Here is a 19086-nt window from a genome sequence, read left to right as displayed (position 1 = left end):
AGGCGGTCCCGAAAGGCCAACACATATGGTATGATGGGAGTGCCATCTGTGCTCCGGTCTCCCTCCCAATGCTCTCTAATAAGATCTAATGGGCCTCGGACCCTCCTTCCAAACAATAATTCAAACGGGGAGAACCCTGTAGATTCCTGCGGCACCTCCCGGTATGCGAATAGGAGGTGCGGCAGGAATCGTTCCCAGTCCTTGTGGGTCTCTGCGAAGGTTCGGAGCATCTGCTTCAAGGTACCATTGAATCGTTCGCAGAGCCCGTTCGTCTGGGGGTGGTAAGGGGCACTGATAATAGGCTTAATGCCACAGATCCTCCAGAGGTGTTGGGTGAATTCTGCGGTAAATTGGGTACCCTGATCCGAGATAATCTCCCTGGGTAATCCCATCCGGGAGAATATCCGCATGAGGGCATCCGCGACCGTCTCAGCGTGGATGTTGGTCAGAGCCACTGCCTCTGGATACCTGGTGGCATAATCTACTACCGTTAAAATATACCGTTTTCCTGACGGGCTAGCTTTATTGAGGGGGCCTATCAGATCCACCGCTATTCGGCTAAAAGGTTCCTCTATTATGGGTAAGGGGTGAAGTTTAGCCTTCCTGCGATCCCCCCTTTTTCCCACTCTCTGGCAGGTATCGCAAGTCGTGCAATATCTGCGTACTTCCTGGCTAATCCCTGGCCAGAAGAAACTCTGGGTTAGTCTGTACCTGGTGCGACTAACCCCTAGATGTCCGGATAGCGGAATATCATGCGCTATCCGGAGTAATTCAGCCCGGTACCGCTGTGGTACCACTAATTGTCTCCTCGCTATCGGGTCTAACCCCGTAATCTGTTTGCTTGTTTCCCTGTACAAAAGTTGTTTATCCCAGATAAACCTCTCTCCCTCCGCCCCGGGGGAACCCGTGCCAACCTTGTCCCTATACACCTGAAGCGTGGGGTCTGTTGCGACTTCAGCTACAAATTCATTAGGTGGAGCCCAGGGGACACATTCTAGAGGGGGGGTAGGGTTGCTTACCTGGACCTCCGGCAGTGTGTTGTGGTCCTGGGTGCGGGCCTGTTGTCGGGTGACTACAGGGTTGACCTCCCCTGTGGTGGGCGACTGGGGCTCAAAAGCAGAAGTGAGCCTCCCCAGATCGTTCCCCAATAAAACCTCCGCCGGTAAATGCGGCATCAATCCCACCTCCACTTCCCCTGCCCCCGCTCCCCAATGTAAATGTACCCTTGCTGTAGGTAGCCGGTACACTGCTCCCCCAGCTACCCGGACGGCAACAGTTTTGTTCAGTTTTGCCTGATCTGAAATCAGGTGGCTCTGTACCAAAGTGATGGTGGCTCCCGAATCTCGTAATCCCCGGACTGCTGTACCATTCAGATATACCGTCTGTCGATGGTGCCGTAGATTATCCACATTGGCCTGGACAGGATCTGCCTCGTGTAGTACCTCCCATTGTTCCACAGTAGTAATGGGGACTGCGGAGCCATACGGGGTGGTAACTAGGTCCTGGTAGTGGTGGGCTGCGGCCGCCCTGGGTGGAGGTGGGCCTGGACGAATCCAGGTGGAACGGTCCCGTAGCTGTGGGCATTCCCTTTTATAATGTCCCCACTTCTGGCAGTGATGACAGGGGCCAGCGGTGGGTTGTCGGAACCGGGGCTGTGCAGCGGGTGGTGGTGGTGGTGGTAGTGGTCTCGGTGGAGCTGGGGTGTAGGTGGTTCCCCCGAATGTTTTAAAGGTTGCTTTTGGAGCTGCAGGTTTTTGTGACCTGCGTGCATCCAGGTAGTCATCCGCTTTCCTAGCAGCCTCGGTGAGGGAAGTAGGGTTTCTGTCCCTTACCCATTCCTGGACCTCACTGGTTACTCCCTCATAGAACTGCTCCATCAGCAACATCTGTATTACATCCTCCATAGAACGTGCCTTGCTAGCTTGCACCCACCCGAGTGCTGCCCCCTGTAATCGGCATGCCCACTCTGCGTGCGAGTCCTTCTCTGCTTTCTTTAGATCCCAGAACCTCCGCCGGTATGCCTCGGGTGTTATAGCATACCTGGCGAGTATAATTTCTTTCACTTTACTGTAATTCCTTATTTCGTCATTAGGTACAGTCCGATATGCCTCTGCTGCCCTCCCGGTTAACCTTCCGGCCAAAATAGGTACCCAGTCCTCTGCGTTAATTTTATGCAGTGCACACAGTCTCTCAAAGTCTTGCAGGAAAGCGTCTATATCTTCCTCTGCCTCCACATATGTTTTAAAAGCCTGGTACGGTATTTTAGGCTTACCTTCCTGTGGCACATTAATTGCAGAGCTTTGTTCTGGTGCCTGTGTCCTTAGGATGAATTCTTGTACCTCGGCCATTGTTCTGGTAACAATTTCTGCTGGTGGGTTTTCCCCATAAAGGGATAGCCTGAACTGAACCTGCCTCTGGAATTCCGATCCTTGTGATGTTCCTCCCGGCTCCCTCTGTGCCGGAACTGAATCGCCCTCCATTCTGTACTCTGCCATGAGTTCTGTAACAAGTACTGCTTTCTTCTTATTGCTGGCTTGTATACCCCTTGCCTCTAGGAGGTCCTTTAGCGTGGAGCGTTTTAGCGCAGAAAAATCAATCTCCATCCGTACTCCATTTACGCTTGTTCCTCTGTGAGTTTGGATCCCAGCGCTGCCAACCAATGTAGCGGAGAGCTGATCTTGCACAGCTATTCTCCACTAGAGATCCCAGTGAGGCTCAGGAACAAGGTGATGTTAAGTCCACAGGCAAGGTTTCCAGCAGGTAAAGTAATACAGCAATATCCCCATCGCAATCCCAATAACTGGACGACACACAGTTTCAGGAGTAGAACTAACTAGCTTTATTTCACAGTTCCTTATAAAGCCCTCTCCCATGCAAGGGAGGAGGTTCTATCACTTAAGACATTATCCAATCTACAAGCAGTAACCTCCCACAGATCTCCTCCCCTCCTCTAGCATCATAATCCCCTTATCGTGTACACAGTTTTCCCCGAGTTTTGGATGTACCCTAAATACTTGGGGTACATCCACAAATCCAACATCCCCAGATAGCTCTATTCTGGGGGACCAACATACTTTAAAATTAGCCCATTCGGATAAAGCGTTCGGGAGTTATGGGACTTTGAAGTTTGGACCGACCGCAGAGGTAAAGTCTCCGAAAACAGTTCCATGTATTCTGGCCCTGCGGTCGGTCACAAACAGGCGAATGCAAAGGGGTGAAATATTACTGTTAAGTGGCCTGACTGGGATTCGGATGAATCCCCTAGTTTGTGGGGTTCTTTCTACCGAACGGCGGGCCGTTCGGTAGTTTCCCCACGAAGTATTAGGAGTCTGGAGGTCTCAGCGGTGTTTGCCTAGTCAAGTGTCCGATTTTGGTTCCAGACACTCGACGGCAAAACACCGCTGTTCGGCAGTCTAAGATGGCCGCCGCCACGTGTTCGCATCCCGAATGGCGGCCACCCAGAGAACAAAGACCACACTGCATGAATAGGTAATTACCCGTTTGCAACATTGTTGCAAACGGTAATTGAAGGCACACTTTACACAGGGTGGTCTGGTTGTTCGGTAGTTTCATTCCCTTGTTTTATTTGAATGATTCTACCGAACAGCTAGAGGAATACAGTTCTTTACATACATTTAACTGTCAATATAACTGGATACCATGATTTCTATACATGTTCACACACATTAAACCAGCAATATGACAAAATACACTTATTCTCATACATGTCGTGGGACAGCCCGGTACCAATCCGCTACAGTTATAGTCTCTGTTAATGTGCAGGTACCTGGTTAGTGGTTAAAGGGCCGGTTTAGTAATGAATGTTCCCAGGCAAAGGTAAGGTTCTGTTACACCACACATACAAACTAGTTTCTCTATTAGGATAGCATTGGATGACAGGGATCATTATCAGCGACAGATCTTTATAATTCTGCATTAATTCTGTAATGGTTATGTTGCCGATGGTATTCTTGCACTATCCCCTGGTTTCAATATGAAACAATATTAAAATGACTTTATATAAACCATTGGCTCTTCCTGGTGCCAAGGGACTGAAATTTTCTAATATGATTTGTCCAACCCTAAGTATACAGATAATGAATTGCAGAAACCCACATTTTTATCAATGTTGCTCATCCATCGGTAATCAAATGTGAAAATAACTAAAACCTCCTCTTACCCAGTGAGCTGAGGGGCTGGTGGTTCTCCATCATTATGTTCTTGTAGAGATCCTTATGTCCTTCTATATATTCCAACTCCTCCATGGAGAAATAGACAGCGACATCCTCACACCTTACAGGAACCTGATACACACAATGATACAGTCACCATCCAGACACATCCCTTGGTTTTACTGTATAGTGTCCCATTACCAGCAACCTCACCTCTCCAGTCAGCAGCTCAGTGATCCGATTGGTCAGTTCCAGGATCTTCTGATCATTGTTTATCTCGTAGAACAGCAAGGGAGGTAGAGGAGCCATTCTGGGATTCTGAATGCTGCAATATGGTTCTAATACATGGGGACTACTGCTGGGTGACATACGGTCACAGGGCTTCTTCATAACCATGTAATCCTACATAGTGAGAGGAGCATAACATTGTATAGATAGATCTGAAAATTCCATTATGTATTTTTAGTAAGTTCCCTCTCCCCTTCCCTTTTAACCCAGTACTTCTTTAATTCAAAAATGACAGGGGCTATAATTTGCACTGCAATGTAACATGCATGCTTGACCTGCAGGACTGGTGGAAAAAAGTACTTACCGCAAATTCTCCCTCATGGATGTGTCCACTTCCAGCTCCTGGCATTGCACCTTCCAGGACGATGTGGAATACTCCATAGAACTGCGCACACATCAGACAATCACATGTCTTTTACCCCCAGCTTATGAAATCTATTGTCTGTGATGGAATTGTAATGAAATTCCAACACAGTCCGTATGAGACGGTTATAGAGATTATATCTGTTTGTTGCAGAGATTACATTCTGCTATGCTTACCCTAAGTAAGGGAGCACTGGGCTATAACACAGAGTTCCAAGATGGAGATTTAACAGATGTAAACATTATTCTATACCTTGGATATAGCACTCCAAACACCTTACCTGTCCTGTAAATACAACCTACTCCTAAACACAGCTTCCCACTACGTCACATATTATCGCCATGATTAACATTACCCAGAATCCCTCACCTGTCCAGTCAGCAGGTAGATGATCTCCATGGTGAAACCCAAGATCCGCTCAGCCACCCGATTCCGGTTGTTGTTCATTATTAAAGCCGTAGTCAGATTGCTCGCTGAGAATGTCCTCAGACTGACTGCGTCACTTAGTGAGATGCACAGCTTGTGCTATTCATTTATCCCAAAACAAAGCTGAAATTATAAAATGGATTCACTTTCATTGTTTACACTGATTACAATAAAATAAATATGTAAGTGCTATTTCCCATATAAACTAGTATCGGTCTAATGTGGGATGAAATGTAACACTAACACTCCAAATAACAACTTGCTGGAGTGTTCTGGCAATATTTCTAGAGAAAGAAGTCGCACCGTTTAGAAAATGTTTTGACAACGTATGTGGGTCTTGCTGAGCACCCACTGCCATGCCCTCTGCTCTGTTAACACTGAGCTAATCCCAGCTGTGACAGGTCCCCTGTGCCCCGACTGAGCACACCCGTCCGAACAACTTCTTCCCGCCCCCAAACCAGCCCGTTCACAAAGATTCAGTCAGCTAACACCCCTGCCCCAAGAACAGCAGACACACACAGCTTGAGGGTAGAACAGGAACTCATTTTTATTAGACACACCCAGGTATTTGTACACAAGTAAAATCATTAGTAAACCCACAAGGGTTTGGGACAGCAGCCAATCATACTGGGCCGAGACAAACTACCAATCACACTAAGCATACTAATAACCAATAGAACATCACAGAACATCTACTTTGCCTACACAGTGAAACATTTTACCTTAGGTAAATGGATTAACACACAGTCAACAATAGGCAACTCAGCTCCTCGAGTCACAAAGGGGAAAGCCCCAGCCCCCACCCATGTGGCCACACAGTCTCTAGTTCGGCACCATTTTGTCTATCCATATTGTTGCTAGGTCTAAGTCTGTGCAGTCCACATAGCAGCTCCCCACATGAGCCCACCCAAATAAGGAAGCCCTTGGTGCCAAAGTAACGGCATACCAGTGTTCCGCCACATCTCGCCCCAAATCAAATCCGGCATGACCCCAACAGGTTTGCCGGAGGCTTTCCAGGCTGCGCACATAAAGTCTGTTGGGGTAAAAAGCTGCCCGCCGGGGTAATGGAGGGACGGCCCATTGTCTGTAGGTAAGAGACCCGCCTTGAATCCTCCCCAGCAGTTTAGATTTTTCTTCCTCAGCATGCATGAGGACCCATTTAAGCTTTCTGTGCTTTTCAAGAGTGGGACCTGTTGGTTGCCCCCAATTGCCCACCCATAATCAACAAAAGGCCCCGCAGAATTTGGAACCAGTGCCTGATACCAAACACCTCTTCCAACAACAGGTGCTCACTTTGGCCAAGTGTAGTGATTCAGGGACAGCTGTCCAGCATCCACATGGACCACAGTCTCATCCACCTGTATTGGGAAAAGGTCCCTGCATGCTGGGTCTGTACAGTCCCTTTCCTCCCAGGCTTCTGATGAGGGAAGGCAGAGATCAGTGGCACACTTCCCTGATGCCAGACTGATGCCAGTCTTTTCCGGTGACCATCATTCCACTGCCCAGCATCACCACAACCTGAGGGCAGAGATTAGCAATACTCTGTCCCGCTGCTGGCACATTAGCCGGGTCTCTCTTGCTCCTACTTGTGGGGCTATCTGTGCTTGGTGGGCAGAGGTCAACGGTGCTCTGCCTTGTAACCAGCACTTCAGCTGGGTTAGCCTGTTCACAGTCAAGCTCAGGAAGAAGGGAAAGGGGAGGGCAGAGGCCAGCTGTGCTCTGCCCTGATGCCAGTTCTTCTGCTGGGAGGGTATCAGTGGAGACTGCAGTTACAGCCACTACACCTGGAACCCGGTCGGTAATCTGCCACTGGAGAGAAATTACACTTGCATCCTCACCCTGGTACTCCCGCTGTTGCTGGGGAGGGACGACACCCTCTTCTCCCAGGCTCTCACACTGCCATTGGGGAGAGATGCCGCCTTCATCCTCTTCCTGAACTGGACTCTGCCGTTGGGGATATGGGAAGGATGCCCCGCATCCCTATGGGGCTGGTGTGGAAACCTCAGTCCCATCCACACCTGCCAACATGAGGTCTTCCCAGGGCCAGTCTATTAGATCTCCTATTTCTGGAGCTGGTTGTGAGGTAGGTGGTACAGCAGCTAGGGTATCTAACCCTGGGTATTTCAGGTCTGGGTCAGCCACCCAGCTCTCCAGGTACAGAGACCACAATCCCATCTGCACCATCAGCTTCAGGTACCCGGTCTCCTGATTCTGTGTACTCCAGTGGCAGTGAGAGGTTAAGCTCAAACAGTTCTAGATAGTCTGCCTCGAGGTACCACTCCTGGTACACTAGCCAATCAAGATCTTGACCTGGAGCCAGTACCTCAGAGGGCGGCAATCTCTCCTTTCTCTTGGCTTGGATGTCCCAGAACCTATATCCTTCAGGACTGCAAAGTCTTGTTTTTCTGCAAATGCCTCCCATAGTAGGCCGTGGCTGCCGAGGTCGTTCCTTTCCAGGGAATAGGGTATCCCTGACCTCACCTGCTGTTGGTTCACAAGCCAATATAATGCTCGGTATCCTTCCTCAAGCTGCTTCTTTTTCTGTACAAGCCTCCATAACTCGGCTGCTTCTCTACTCGTAGGTTGATCCCCGAGGATGTGAAGCCGCAAATTGGCCTGGTCCCTGAAGCTGTTCTGGGATAAACAGGGCTTGGCCTCGGCATCTGTGACACTCCTCACGGGTGTCTTCCCACAACTCTAGCCTAATCAAGGCTCTCCATTCCAGGCACTTCTCCTCTGGAAATGGCCCTCCTCTCACTGCGAGTTGGCAACTTCAACTTTGCGTTCAAAGTCCCACACTGGAGCTTCCCAATCAGAGGTATCTGTCCCCAGCATTTCCGCCATCCAAATCTCCTTACACCATGTGGTCTGTTTCCCCACCTCAGTGATACTTACTCGGATGGCCACCTTAGATGGGCTGGCTCCGTAGATTGCCGACCTTCTCTGCATTCTCCTGCGATTCTTCTTTTCCACACCTTTCAGCATTGTCTTGTATCCAGGCGTCCACATCAGCCACTCGCACTCCATGGCTCTCTCTGTTGGCTCTTCCTCGCCAAGGTACACTTTCTCTTCTCTGCTGTGGTTTGAATCCTTGCTGGAAGAAGCAGATCCCGCCACTGCCACCAATGTAAGGGGTCACCTGTGCCCCAACTGAACACACCTGTCCGAACAGCTTCTTCCCACCGCCAAACCACAGATGTCAGCCCGTTCACAAAGATTCAGTCAGCTAACACCCCTCCCCCAAGAACAGCAGACAAACACAGCTTGAGGGTAGAACAGGAACTAACTTATATTAGACACACCCAGATATTTGTATACAAGTAAACTCTTTAGTAAACACACAAGGGTTTGGGGCAGCAGCCAATCATACTGGGCCGAGACAAACAACCAATCACACTGAACAGAATAGGACACAATAATCACGGAACATCTACTTTGCATACACAGTAAAACATTATACCTTAGGTAAAGGGATTAACACACAGTCAACAATAGGCAACTCAGCTCCCTGAGTCACAAAGGGGAAAGTCCCAGCCCCCACTCACATGGCCACACAGTCTCTGGTTCAGCGCCATCTTGTCTCTCCATGTTGTGGCTAGGTCTAAGTCTGTGAGGCCCAAATAGCCGCTCGCCACCTGAGCCCACCCAAATAAAGGAGCCATGTGGGGTGCAATCCATGCCTGAGAGTGTCAGCTACACCTAGATCAGTGACCGGAGCTTCTGGCAGCAAGGGAGCCAGCAGCGAGTGTCTAAGGGGACCCAGGAAGGTAGTCACACGATTCTTAAATGTTTTGACTGTGTACTTGGCAAGATATGGCAGACTGTAGTAGTTATGGTGCTTGGAATGTTCCTTTAACAGTAAATGTGTTTGCGTACTGCAGCAGCAGAAACATTCCCATGCAACTCTGTGAATGAGATGGGGACAATGTGACGCAAGGTATTGGGAGGTGCAAGAGCGATGTTGAAGCTGTGTCTGCCACCACAGTATGCAGAGAGAGCTCTGACACCCTGACAGCCCAAACCTTGGGCCGGCCTCCATTTCCTGACACCAACGTGTCCTGGAATCAGGATTAGTTGTGTCCTGAAGAAACCGTTCCCTTTACACGCACTGCAGCAAGAATTCACAATACAGACAGCGTGATTTAAAGGGGAAGTGACAAAATAAAGTATTCTACATATGGTTTTACATACATTAATATACAGTATTGGGAAAAAGAAAGTACACCCTCTTTGAATTCAATGGTTTTATATATCAGGGCATAATAATCATCTGGTCTTTAGCAGGCCTTCGGTAAAAACAACCTCAGATGAACAACAACATATGACATATTACACCGTGTCAAGATTTAACTAACAAAAATAAAGCCAAAATGTGAGAAACCAAGTACAACTTATGGTTCCATAGCTTGGAATCAATAAAGCCAAAATGTAAGTACACCTGATGACTCCATACCTTGGAGAGGCACCTTTAGCACCCAGACCACTTCAATGAGCTGAAGTGGTCTGGCTGTCTACAGTGCCCCTTTAATCTATGGACTTTGACTGGGCCATTGCAACACCTTTTTTCAGCCATTCTGCTGTAGATTTGCTGGTGTGCGTGGGATCATTATCCTGTTTTATGACCCAATTTAAACCCGGCATTAGTTGTCGGACAGATGGCCTCACATTTGACTCTAGAATACTTTGGGATTTGGTCTAGGCCCTTACGATCTGCTAAAGACTTACGTCTATCTTCTGTCCTTACTCCCACCTCTGATGCCCGCCTTCAAGATTTATAGAGGGCTGCACCGTTCCTGTGGAACTCGCTTCCCTCCTCCGTTAGATGCTCATCCAGTCTCCACTCCTTCAAAAAATCGTTAAAAACCCACTTCTTCATAAAAGTGTATCAATTAAATTGTTAATAGCTCCTAACTGATTCCTCTTCTGCAACTGTCACTAGTCTAATGCTATTCTTACCTTTCTGTGTCATTTTACCCCACTCCCTCTAGCATGTAAGCTCATTGAGCAGGGCCCTCAACCCCTCTGTTCCTGTGTGTCCAACTTGTCTGGTTACAACAACATGTGTGTTCGTCCACCCATTGTAAAGCGCTGTGGAATTTGATGGCGCTATATAAATACCATAATAGAATAGAATAGAATAGTATACAGAGGAGTTCATGGTAGAATTAGTGACTGCAGGGTTCCCAGGTCCTGTGGTTGCAAAACAAGCCCAACTCATCACCCCTCCACCACCATGCTTGATATTTGGTATGAGGCGTTTGGTTTTCGAGAAACGTGGCGGGCGAGTATTATTGATGTAGAATTATTAAAAACCTGTATTGAACCGGTGTTGAATTTTTGCACTAACTCCATTTTAAACCACATTACCTGACAGATCCTCCATTTTAGACTACATTACATGACAGAATTTCCTAACAGCATTTAGTGTAATGAATAGAGACTGTATTTTCTATAAAGACATGACTAACCCCGAAATTATTGAATCTCCTGTAACATGCAACAAAGTATAGCCAAGGCCATGGGAAGCTGGCCTAATGAAATTTTCTATTCATAAAAAGAACCCTGAGCCTGACCACGAGTCTGACATCACTAACTACGCAAAATGACGCCCAAGCCCCCCTTCCCACCGAGTAAGCCTCGTGCTGGGTAAGATGGCGCTTGAGCCATCTGTCCACACCCGTGTCCAGAACAATACCACCTCCCGGTGGGAGGACACCTAGCTAACTAACCACTAACTAACTAACCACTAGCTAACTAACCACTAGCTAACTAACCACTTAGTTCTTGAGCCAATTAATAATATTGATGGGTGGACATTGACATAGCCACTTAACATTTAATCCAATTAATGATGTTTATTTACTGATATCTTGATATGCAATGATGATGTAATTTTGCTGTTATAAGGGTCTGCGAGCCCGCTTTTGATCAGATGCTATTACATTTTCTCGAAGTTATTTTAACCTGAACTCCGTGTGTCAGTGTGAATTTACTTCTGCGTATACGCAATTTAATCATCTCAGATTGGGACAGGAACAGATAGATATTTAAACATATTTGTTTATTTCTAAATTAATCTACATCAATTTGGCGCCCAACGTGGGGCACCGGGCTATGGCCTCTGGCCGGTAAGCCGTCCTAAGGAAGACGCTGTTGGACGGAGGAATCCGGGGGGAAGGAAAGGAGATTGATCACCTCCCTGTACACGGTAGAGACTACTGCAGAGCCTATCCGGTATGTTCCAGCCCCTTTGATTGACCCGTCCACATGTCTGTGACTGCTACCGGGAGGACATCAAAGACAGGTAATATCTTGCCCGGTGTCTTGTTGTTACCCACCTGTTTACCTGCATTTAGTCTATCTGTTGCCTGGGTGTGTTGGTATTGGCCTGTCTTTAGCCTAAGTGCCCGGGTAGAGTGTTTATCTGTGTGCCCCTTTTGGGTTAAAGGGGGGTGGACCTGTGGTAGTTTGCCTGGGGGTCCTCTGTTTGTCTGTTTACCCCTTTTTTGGGATAAAGGGGGGTGGACCTGTGTGTGTGTGCCTGGGGTCCTCTGTTGCCGGTTTACTCCTTTTAGGAGCCACGTGGCTGTGGCTGTAGGGAAAAAGGGGGGTGGACCTGTGGAAGTTTTCCTGGGGGTCTTCTTTGCCTTTTTACCTCTTTTAGGTGCTGGGTAGCTGCAGCAGGTAAGGAAAAAGAGGTTGGGGGAATCTGTGGAGGGGGTGTAGACTCATTGCTTCCTAGGGATTCCCCATGGTGTCACTTTGATAGCCTAGCTAGCCTCATTGTGCACATAGCTCTGCTTGCAGAGAGGTGGTACCCTCCAGCTTCGAGCGCTGAGGCTGGTGGCATTCCAATTTTTATTTGTGGTGCGTGGATTCGGGCAGGCATTGCTGTCTCCATCACCACGGGGTAGTGAGACTTATGAGTGGGTTCATAGGGGCGCTACGAGGGTGAGGATAGTGGTGGCCACACTTAGTGGACTGCTGTAACGAGGGAGGCATATGGATTTCGGGCCGGTGTTAGCTGTTATCCTTGGCCGCTGGTAGTGAAACTTACGAAAGTTGTTCTCCGAGCGGGGACACTACGAGGTTGAGGGAGGTGACTTTGGTCACATCAGTAAAGGAAAGGGATTACTGTTGATTTTATTTGAACTGTGATGCATGCACTGTATTTCAATTGAATTGTTGTTTTTTTGTTTAATTTGGAGTCATTCAAACTCCTGTGTCTGTCTCTAAATTTCACTTTACTTTTACTTTTACTCTACTTCCTGTATTATTTACACTTTCCACTCCTATTTCTCTTGTGAGAGAAGTGATTGATCACACACTTCTCACCCCGCTCCAATCCGTGACTACCACCTCGGGTAGGCGGATTTAGTGACTAGTCTACGTTTTGGGAAGACGCACTTGGGGGGACCCACCCTTTCTGAGTGGCAGTCGAGCATTGTAGACGTTCTGTTTCATTTTCCTTTCCCTATATCTGGGACGCCTTTTATAGGGGGATATGGGACAGGGATTGAGTAAGCCCGGTAAGGGCTGGTTAGCGTGTGATCTAGTTGAAGATAGAGAGGGTGAAGAAATGGTTAAAGGAGTTGAAAAGATTGCTAAAGTGTGTAAAATTGCTGTGCCTTCATGTGGTAGATTGCAGCCAGAAAGCTGGCATAGATTACTGACAGAGAAGAAAGGCAAGCTTACAGATAATGATTTATTGCGTACTGCTGAAGCATGGTACAGAGTAGCGAAGGCTATTCAGCAGGAAGGTTGGGTTGAGGAAGAAATAGATCACAAAGGTGTAAAATTGTTTGTGTATCATAATAATTGTGTTGCTGGGGCATTCCCTCAGCCAGCGCCCCAAAATGGCGCCCAGGGGATGTCCATCCCCAAGGTTCAGTCAGCAATAAGTGACAGCCAGCTGACCATGTTCCCCACTCCCAATCCTCCCAACGCCCATCCCGTCATTTCCCCTGTTTGTCCGGTCCTGAATTCTGATGGATCATAATTTTCCCCATCATCATCCCTAACATTCCCATCATCCTCATCCATCCCTGCACTACCTTCTCTGCCTAATCCAAGCATTTCATCCGCCATTCCTTCTCTACGCTCTCTCTCCGTCAATAATCCTACCCTCCCGTCTGCATCCACCCAGTTCACTAACCCCTCCTCTCTTGCTACTGTCAATCCTACTACACCCGCTCCGGCTCCTCCTACTACACCTGCCTCTGCTAATCCCTCTCCGCTCTCTCCCCTTCCCACTCCTCCCACAGCCCAGGTTCCCACCCCTTCAGTTTCATATCCGTATCCCGGATGTCCCACCTCCTTTCCTAATCCCTGCCCAACTAACCCACCCTCCCCAGGTTCCGCCCAAAACCCTACCCAGTTGTCTTGGCCCTACCCCTTCCCTTACCCCTTGGCCATGCCCTATCCAAACCAAGCCTACTTCCTGTCCCAAGCCACTCCCCAGACCCCGGTCATGCCCAGTCCGGCACAGTCTGCCCCGGATGTGCCCACATCCAACATGGCCGCCACTTCTTCCCTTAACCCTAACGCAGCTTCCTTTCACGCCTCCAATATGGCGGCCCCCAGTCATCCAGCACCCTTAATGCCGGTACTTCCCGGTGATTACTCACCCCAAGCTCATAATCCACTGGCCACTCCAGCTTCTGGGATTCCCTCATTTCCCCCGGTTCTGACACCTCAAATGGCCCCATTAATCAGAGGGGTCCAGGTCACAGATGAAGACGAGTATGAGGAGGGATCCCAGGGCTCACAGGATGCCACGGGGCCCCCGTCGTTCCCTCGATGATCCTTTCGGACATACGGGCCGGGGGGATCGGGCCCCTCCTAAATATGTAGCTTTTAATCCTACTCAGGCTAGTGCCCTGATGAAATCACTCCCTGACCCAGAAAAGCAACCTATGCCTTTTTTCCGAGCAATAGTTCAGATTCAAAAGACTTATTCTGCAGCATGGCGTGATTTACTGAGCATTTGTGCTATTAAAGCCGGGGATGCATACTGGCCCAGCATGGCCCGCCACCTCAGTACAGATCTGCTAATAAGTGACATTGATTACCCCTCCGGAGTAACTTTTTGTAACCAACTAAAAGAATGGGCTAAGGACAAACTTGCAGATCAGGCTGCTGGCCTTACTGATATTGTGCAAGACAAAGGAGAATCAGTGGAAAGGTTTCATGCAAGACTGTTTCAATTGTTTACAGATTTGGGATTTGATCTTACAGACAAGATTCATTCACAAATGCTGTCTGGTGCATTTGTCCAAGGTGTTAAAGACTCCATACGCAAGGGAATCATTGCTGCACGCCCTGAATATAAGGTAGTCCCTCTGGATACCTTACTCTTAGTTGCTAGGGGTCTGGAATCTGCCCAGACTCCTAGAAGGCCCAATTCAGCTCCTCTCATGGTGTCCCGCACTGGACCTGTCCCCAAAGGCACCAAACCCGAGGATGGATATTGCTTCAATTGCAAAGCTAAAGGACATTTCAAAAATGACTGCCCTGAACCCAAAAAGATGTCCAAGCCTGCCCCTAGCCCCAAGGCCTCAAAAACAGTTCCAATAGTTGAGGAACCTGATGATTAGGAAATTGGCAAGCCTGTGTCATTAACCCCTGTCATGGCAGTATCTTCAGGGGATAAAGGGGGGCCACTTGCCACTGTGACTCTACCAATTGAAGGACAACCATTTCTTGTTGACACAGGTGCAGCCCGAAGTGTTCTACAAGAACAAGACCTGCCAGACCCATAATTTCTGTCAAATATCGATGTCTCTTGTGTAGGAGTGGCTGGCCAACCAAGACACAATCCCTTAACAACTCCACTAAGAGTTGGCAACTACCCTAGCTTGCTTGCTCGTTTTGTGGTATCCTCCACATGCCCAATTAACCTGTTAGGCGCTGATGTCCTCTCACGCCTGCAGGCATCTATCATCATCACTCCAGATGGACAGGTAGAACTATCTACCCCTCTATCTGTATCAGACACCTCAGCCTTGTGCTCCCTGCCTCTGATGCTGCATTTCGAAGAACCCCATGGGGAAGCAAAGGAACAGAGGTCCAATTTCCCAGATTCACTCAAGACAAAGGTGCCTGCAAAACTATGGTCCTCAGGCCCAGAGGACATAGGTCACCTAAAGGTTCCACCTGTGGTGGTAAGGCTCATTCCAGGAGCAAAGTTGCCAAGAAAACCACAATATCCTTTAAAACCAGCTCAAGCTGCAGCTATTTCAATTCAAATCAAAGCACTCTTGGAGAAGGGTGCTCTCGTGAAATGTGAATCCAAATGCAACACCCCATTATTTCCTGTGAAGAAGAAAACTCCAAAAGGTGAACCAGAAAAGTACAGAATGGTTCAGGATCTCCGTGCAGTCAATGAAGCAACAGTCCTGGACACCCCTATTGTGCCTAACCCACACACTCTGCTCTCTGGGGTCCCACCTTCAGCAAAATACTTCACAGTCATTGATCTGGCCAATGCCTTCTTCAGTGTACCACTGGATCCAATTTGCCAATACCTGTTCGCTTTCACACATGAAATGCAACAGTACACATGGACTGTCATGCCCCAAGGGGCACAAAACTCTCCAAGTCAGTTTGCAAAGGCCATGTGCTCTATCCTTGATCCATGGCAAGCTGACCATCCAAAAGTTGTCCTGCTCCAGTATGTGGATGATTTACTGCTCTGTGGAGATGACATACCTACAACTGAAGAATGTTCAATTAGTCTTCTTTGCTATTTAGCAGAACAAGGATGCAAAGCTTCACTTCTCAAGCTGCAATTCTGTCAACCTACAGTAATCTTCCTTGGACATTGTCTATCTCAAGGTACCAGACATCTCACCCGTGACCGAGTCAGAGCAGTACTGGATATTCCACCTCCAAGGACTTCAAAATCTCTACATGCCTTCTTAGGCCTCATTTCCTATTGCCGAGCATGGATCCCGGAGGCCTCTCTGCTTATGCAACCTCTCTATGATGCACTCAAGTCAGACCCATTCTGCCTGACCAATGAAGCACTGGATAATTTCAATACACTAAAACGTGCCATTGCATCTGCTCCTGCTCTAGGCTTACCAGACTATACCAAACCCTTCAAATTGTTTGTCTCTGAAAGACAAGGCCATGCTACAGGAGTCCTTACCCAAACAAATGACTTAAGAGGCCGTCAAAGGCCTATTGGATTTTTCTCCTGCCAGCTGGATATCGTGGCCAGAGGGACCCCTTCTTGCCTTAGGGCCGTTTTTGCAGCAAGAGAACTCATTGAAAGAACTGCAGACCTGGTCCTTGGCCACCCTCTAGTTGTCTTGGCCCCTCATGACATTTCTGCCATCATCAACCAAGTACAACTCAAGCATGTGTCTCCTGCAAGACACCTACGCCTCCAATGTCATCTCTTGTTACCTGACAACATTACCATACAAAGATGTCAAGTTCTCAATCCGTCCACTCTTCTCCCACTACCTGAGGGAGGTATCCACTATGGGTTTATCATGGATGAAACCTACATCTACCTTCTTGCTGGTACAATCAAGAGAATGCATCCTGATTTATCCTTTCATGATGGACAAGCTCCTCTCTGCGAGGGACCAGGATATGCCTTCTGTACCATGTGGTATAAGCCAAACAGCACTCCTGAGCCTTGCTACGAAGATGAGCTTTATCACCTGGTGGAGGTGAAACTCACTGCTCAAGACTTCTACTGTGACTCTGAAGGCAACAGCATGGCCTTGATTCAATTACCTTCAGAACTCAAATACTTGTACCGTCATTGGGATACTGCCATTCCACATGTCCCTGTCACCAAGTTGAAAACAAAATCATGGAATGATCTTGGGCCCATGGCAAAATTATGGGCCACCATGGATGAATCACAGCTACAGGAAAATGGCATTGTCAAATACCCAACAACTGACCATCTTGAAGCATGGCCACGCCACTTCCTGGAAAATGAATTTCAAGATCTGGTCATAGTGAATGATTATGACCCAGAGACACCTCATGACTGTTTTGAACAGAGGAAAATGGAGACAATACACCTACCAACTGTACATGAGAATCCATTAACAGATCCTGATCTCACTCTGTTTGTGGACGGTTCAAGGTATGCTGATGAAGAAGGAAAATACCACACAGGATATGCCGTAACCACAACAGATGAAGTTATCAAATCATCATCTTTACCACCAGCAATGTCTGCACAAGAAGCTGAATTGCAAGCCCTGACTTCAGCATGCAAAATCTCCGAAGGAAAACATGCCAACATCTACACAGATTCAAGATACGCTCTGGGTGTGGCACATGACTTCGGCCTAATTTGGAAAACAAGAGGATTTCTTACCACTGCCGGTACACCAGTCAAACACAGCTCTGCAATCAAGGAACTAATGGATGCCCTCCTACTCCCTGAAGAAGTGGCCATCTTGAAAGTGAAGGCACATGGGAAGTTGGATACAGATGAAGCAAAGGGCAACCACTTGGCTGATCAGGCTGCTAAGCAAGCGGCAAGGAAATTGCAGGAAATGGATGAAGAAGTGTCCGGACATGAAGAAATTCCTATTTTTGCCTTGCAGACCCTTCCTACTGACCTAAGAATCTTACGGGAACAGCAAGCTACAACTACTCCAGAAGAAATACAGAAGTGGAAGAAGAAAGGAGCAGTCCTAAAGGATGGAGTATATTACAACAACTTTAGATTCTGCCTTCCTAAGAATTTATATCCAGCAGTTGTCCAATGGGCACATGGACCTGCACATCTGTCAAAAGACTTAATGGCCGCCCTCATACAAAAGTATTATGAAGCACCTGGAATCACAACATTGATCAACAGCTTCTGTAGGGCCTGTGTCATTTGTGCAAAATGTAACCTAGGAAAACCAACCAAGGTGCCCTTGAAACACCTGGCTAAGCCCATGTACCCATTCCAGAGAATTCAGATTGATCACATACAAATGCCCAAGAGTGGGCCTCATGAGTATGCACTAGTAATAGTGGACATGTTCTCAGGCTGGCCAGAAGCCTACCCAGTGGCCAATATCACTGCCAAGACAACAGCAAAACGTCTACTTGCAGATATTGTATGTAGATTTGGACTTCCAGAAGTCATTGAAAGTGACCAGGGCCCAGCCTTTACAGCAACAGTGACTAAAGAAATTTGGAATGCTCTGGGAGTGACCCTAGCTTTTCACACCCCTTACCACCCACAAAGTAGTGGCAAAGTGGAACGCATGAATGGCACCCTAAAAGCCAGAATGTTAAAAATGTCACAAGAATCAAAGATGCCCTGGCCAGAAAGCTTGTCAGTAGCTTTATTCAGTGTTAGGCACACACCTAGAGGGAAGCACTCACTATCCCCATATGAGATTCTATTTGGGACTGCACCCAGACTAGGTTGTTATTACCCGCAACAGTTGCAGCTTCAATCTGATGTTTTAGTAGACTATGTAACTGAACTTGCAAATGCCTTGAACAAAATACATGCCCAAGTTTTCTCTTCAATTCCAGATCCCGAATCTGATACGGGTACCCACAACCTGCTTCCCGGAGATTGGGTTCTAGTCAAGAAATTTGTGCGGAAACACACCCTGGAAACAAAATTTGACGGGCCATTCCAAGTTCTCCTGATCACTGCAACCTCCGTCAAATTGGCCGGCAGGCCACATTGGATCCACGCTTCCCATTGCAAGAAGACTCCTGCCCCAGAAGAAGCAGATACCGCACAACCATGTACCTCTGGTACATCCTCTCCTTAATTAGCTTAATTAAGGCCCAGCAAGTAGCCATCACCAAAGATGCCAGTGGGTATACCTTCTGGTACAATTCCTCATG

At 47.9% G+C, this 19086-nt stretch overlaps 2 protein-coding genes across 4 annotated transcripts in view; both read right to left on the bottom strand.

Moving 5' to 3' along the window:
• The window catches only part of LOC134575162 (zinc finger protein 250-like), a 752315-nt gene that overhangs the window by 73582 nt on the left and 659647 nt on the right, over positions 1-19086 (bottom strand). The window lies entirely within an intron of this gene.
• Positions 1-19086, bottom strand: part of LOC134575222 (gastrula zinc finger protein XlCGF57.1-like) — a 40052-nt gene that overhangs the window by 6406 nt on the left and 14560 nt on the right. The window contains exons 2-4 of one of the 2 annotated variants that reach the window (XM_063434478.1): positions 5194-5373; positions 4386-4574; positions 4181-4304 (exon numbers count right to left, since the gene is read on the bottom strand). In XM_063434478.1, coding sequence (XP_063290548.1) covers positions 4181-4304; positions 4386-4574; positions 5194-5271 — 391 coding nt within the window. In that variant the 5' untranslated portion in view covers positions 5272-5373. The remainder of the gene's footprint in view (positions 1-4180; positions 4305-4385; positions 4575-5193; positions 5374-19086) is intronic. The other variant, XM_063434479.1, reaches the window with a different exon arrangement.

Source organism: Pelobates fuscus, chromosome 10 (genome assembly GCF_036172605.1).
Source record: "Pelobates fuscus isolate aPelFus1 chromosome 10, aPelFus1.pri, whole genome shotgun sequence".
Classification (NCBI taxonomy): domain Eukaryota; kingdom Metazoa; phylum Chordata; class Amphibia; order Anura; family Pelobatidae; genus Pelobates; species Pelobates fuscus.
The sequence above is the reverse complement of the archived record's forward strand: the minus strand, read 5'-3'. Positions and strand labels throughout refer to the sequence as shown.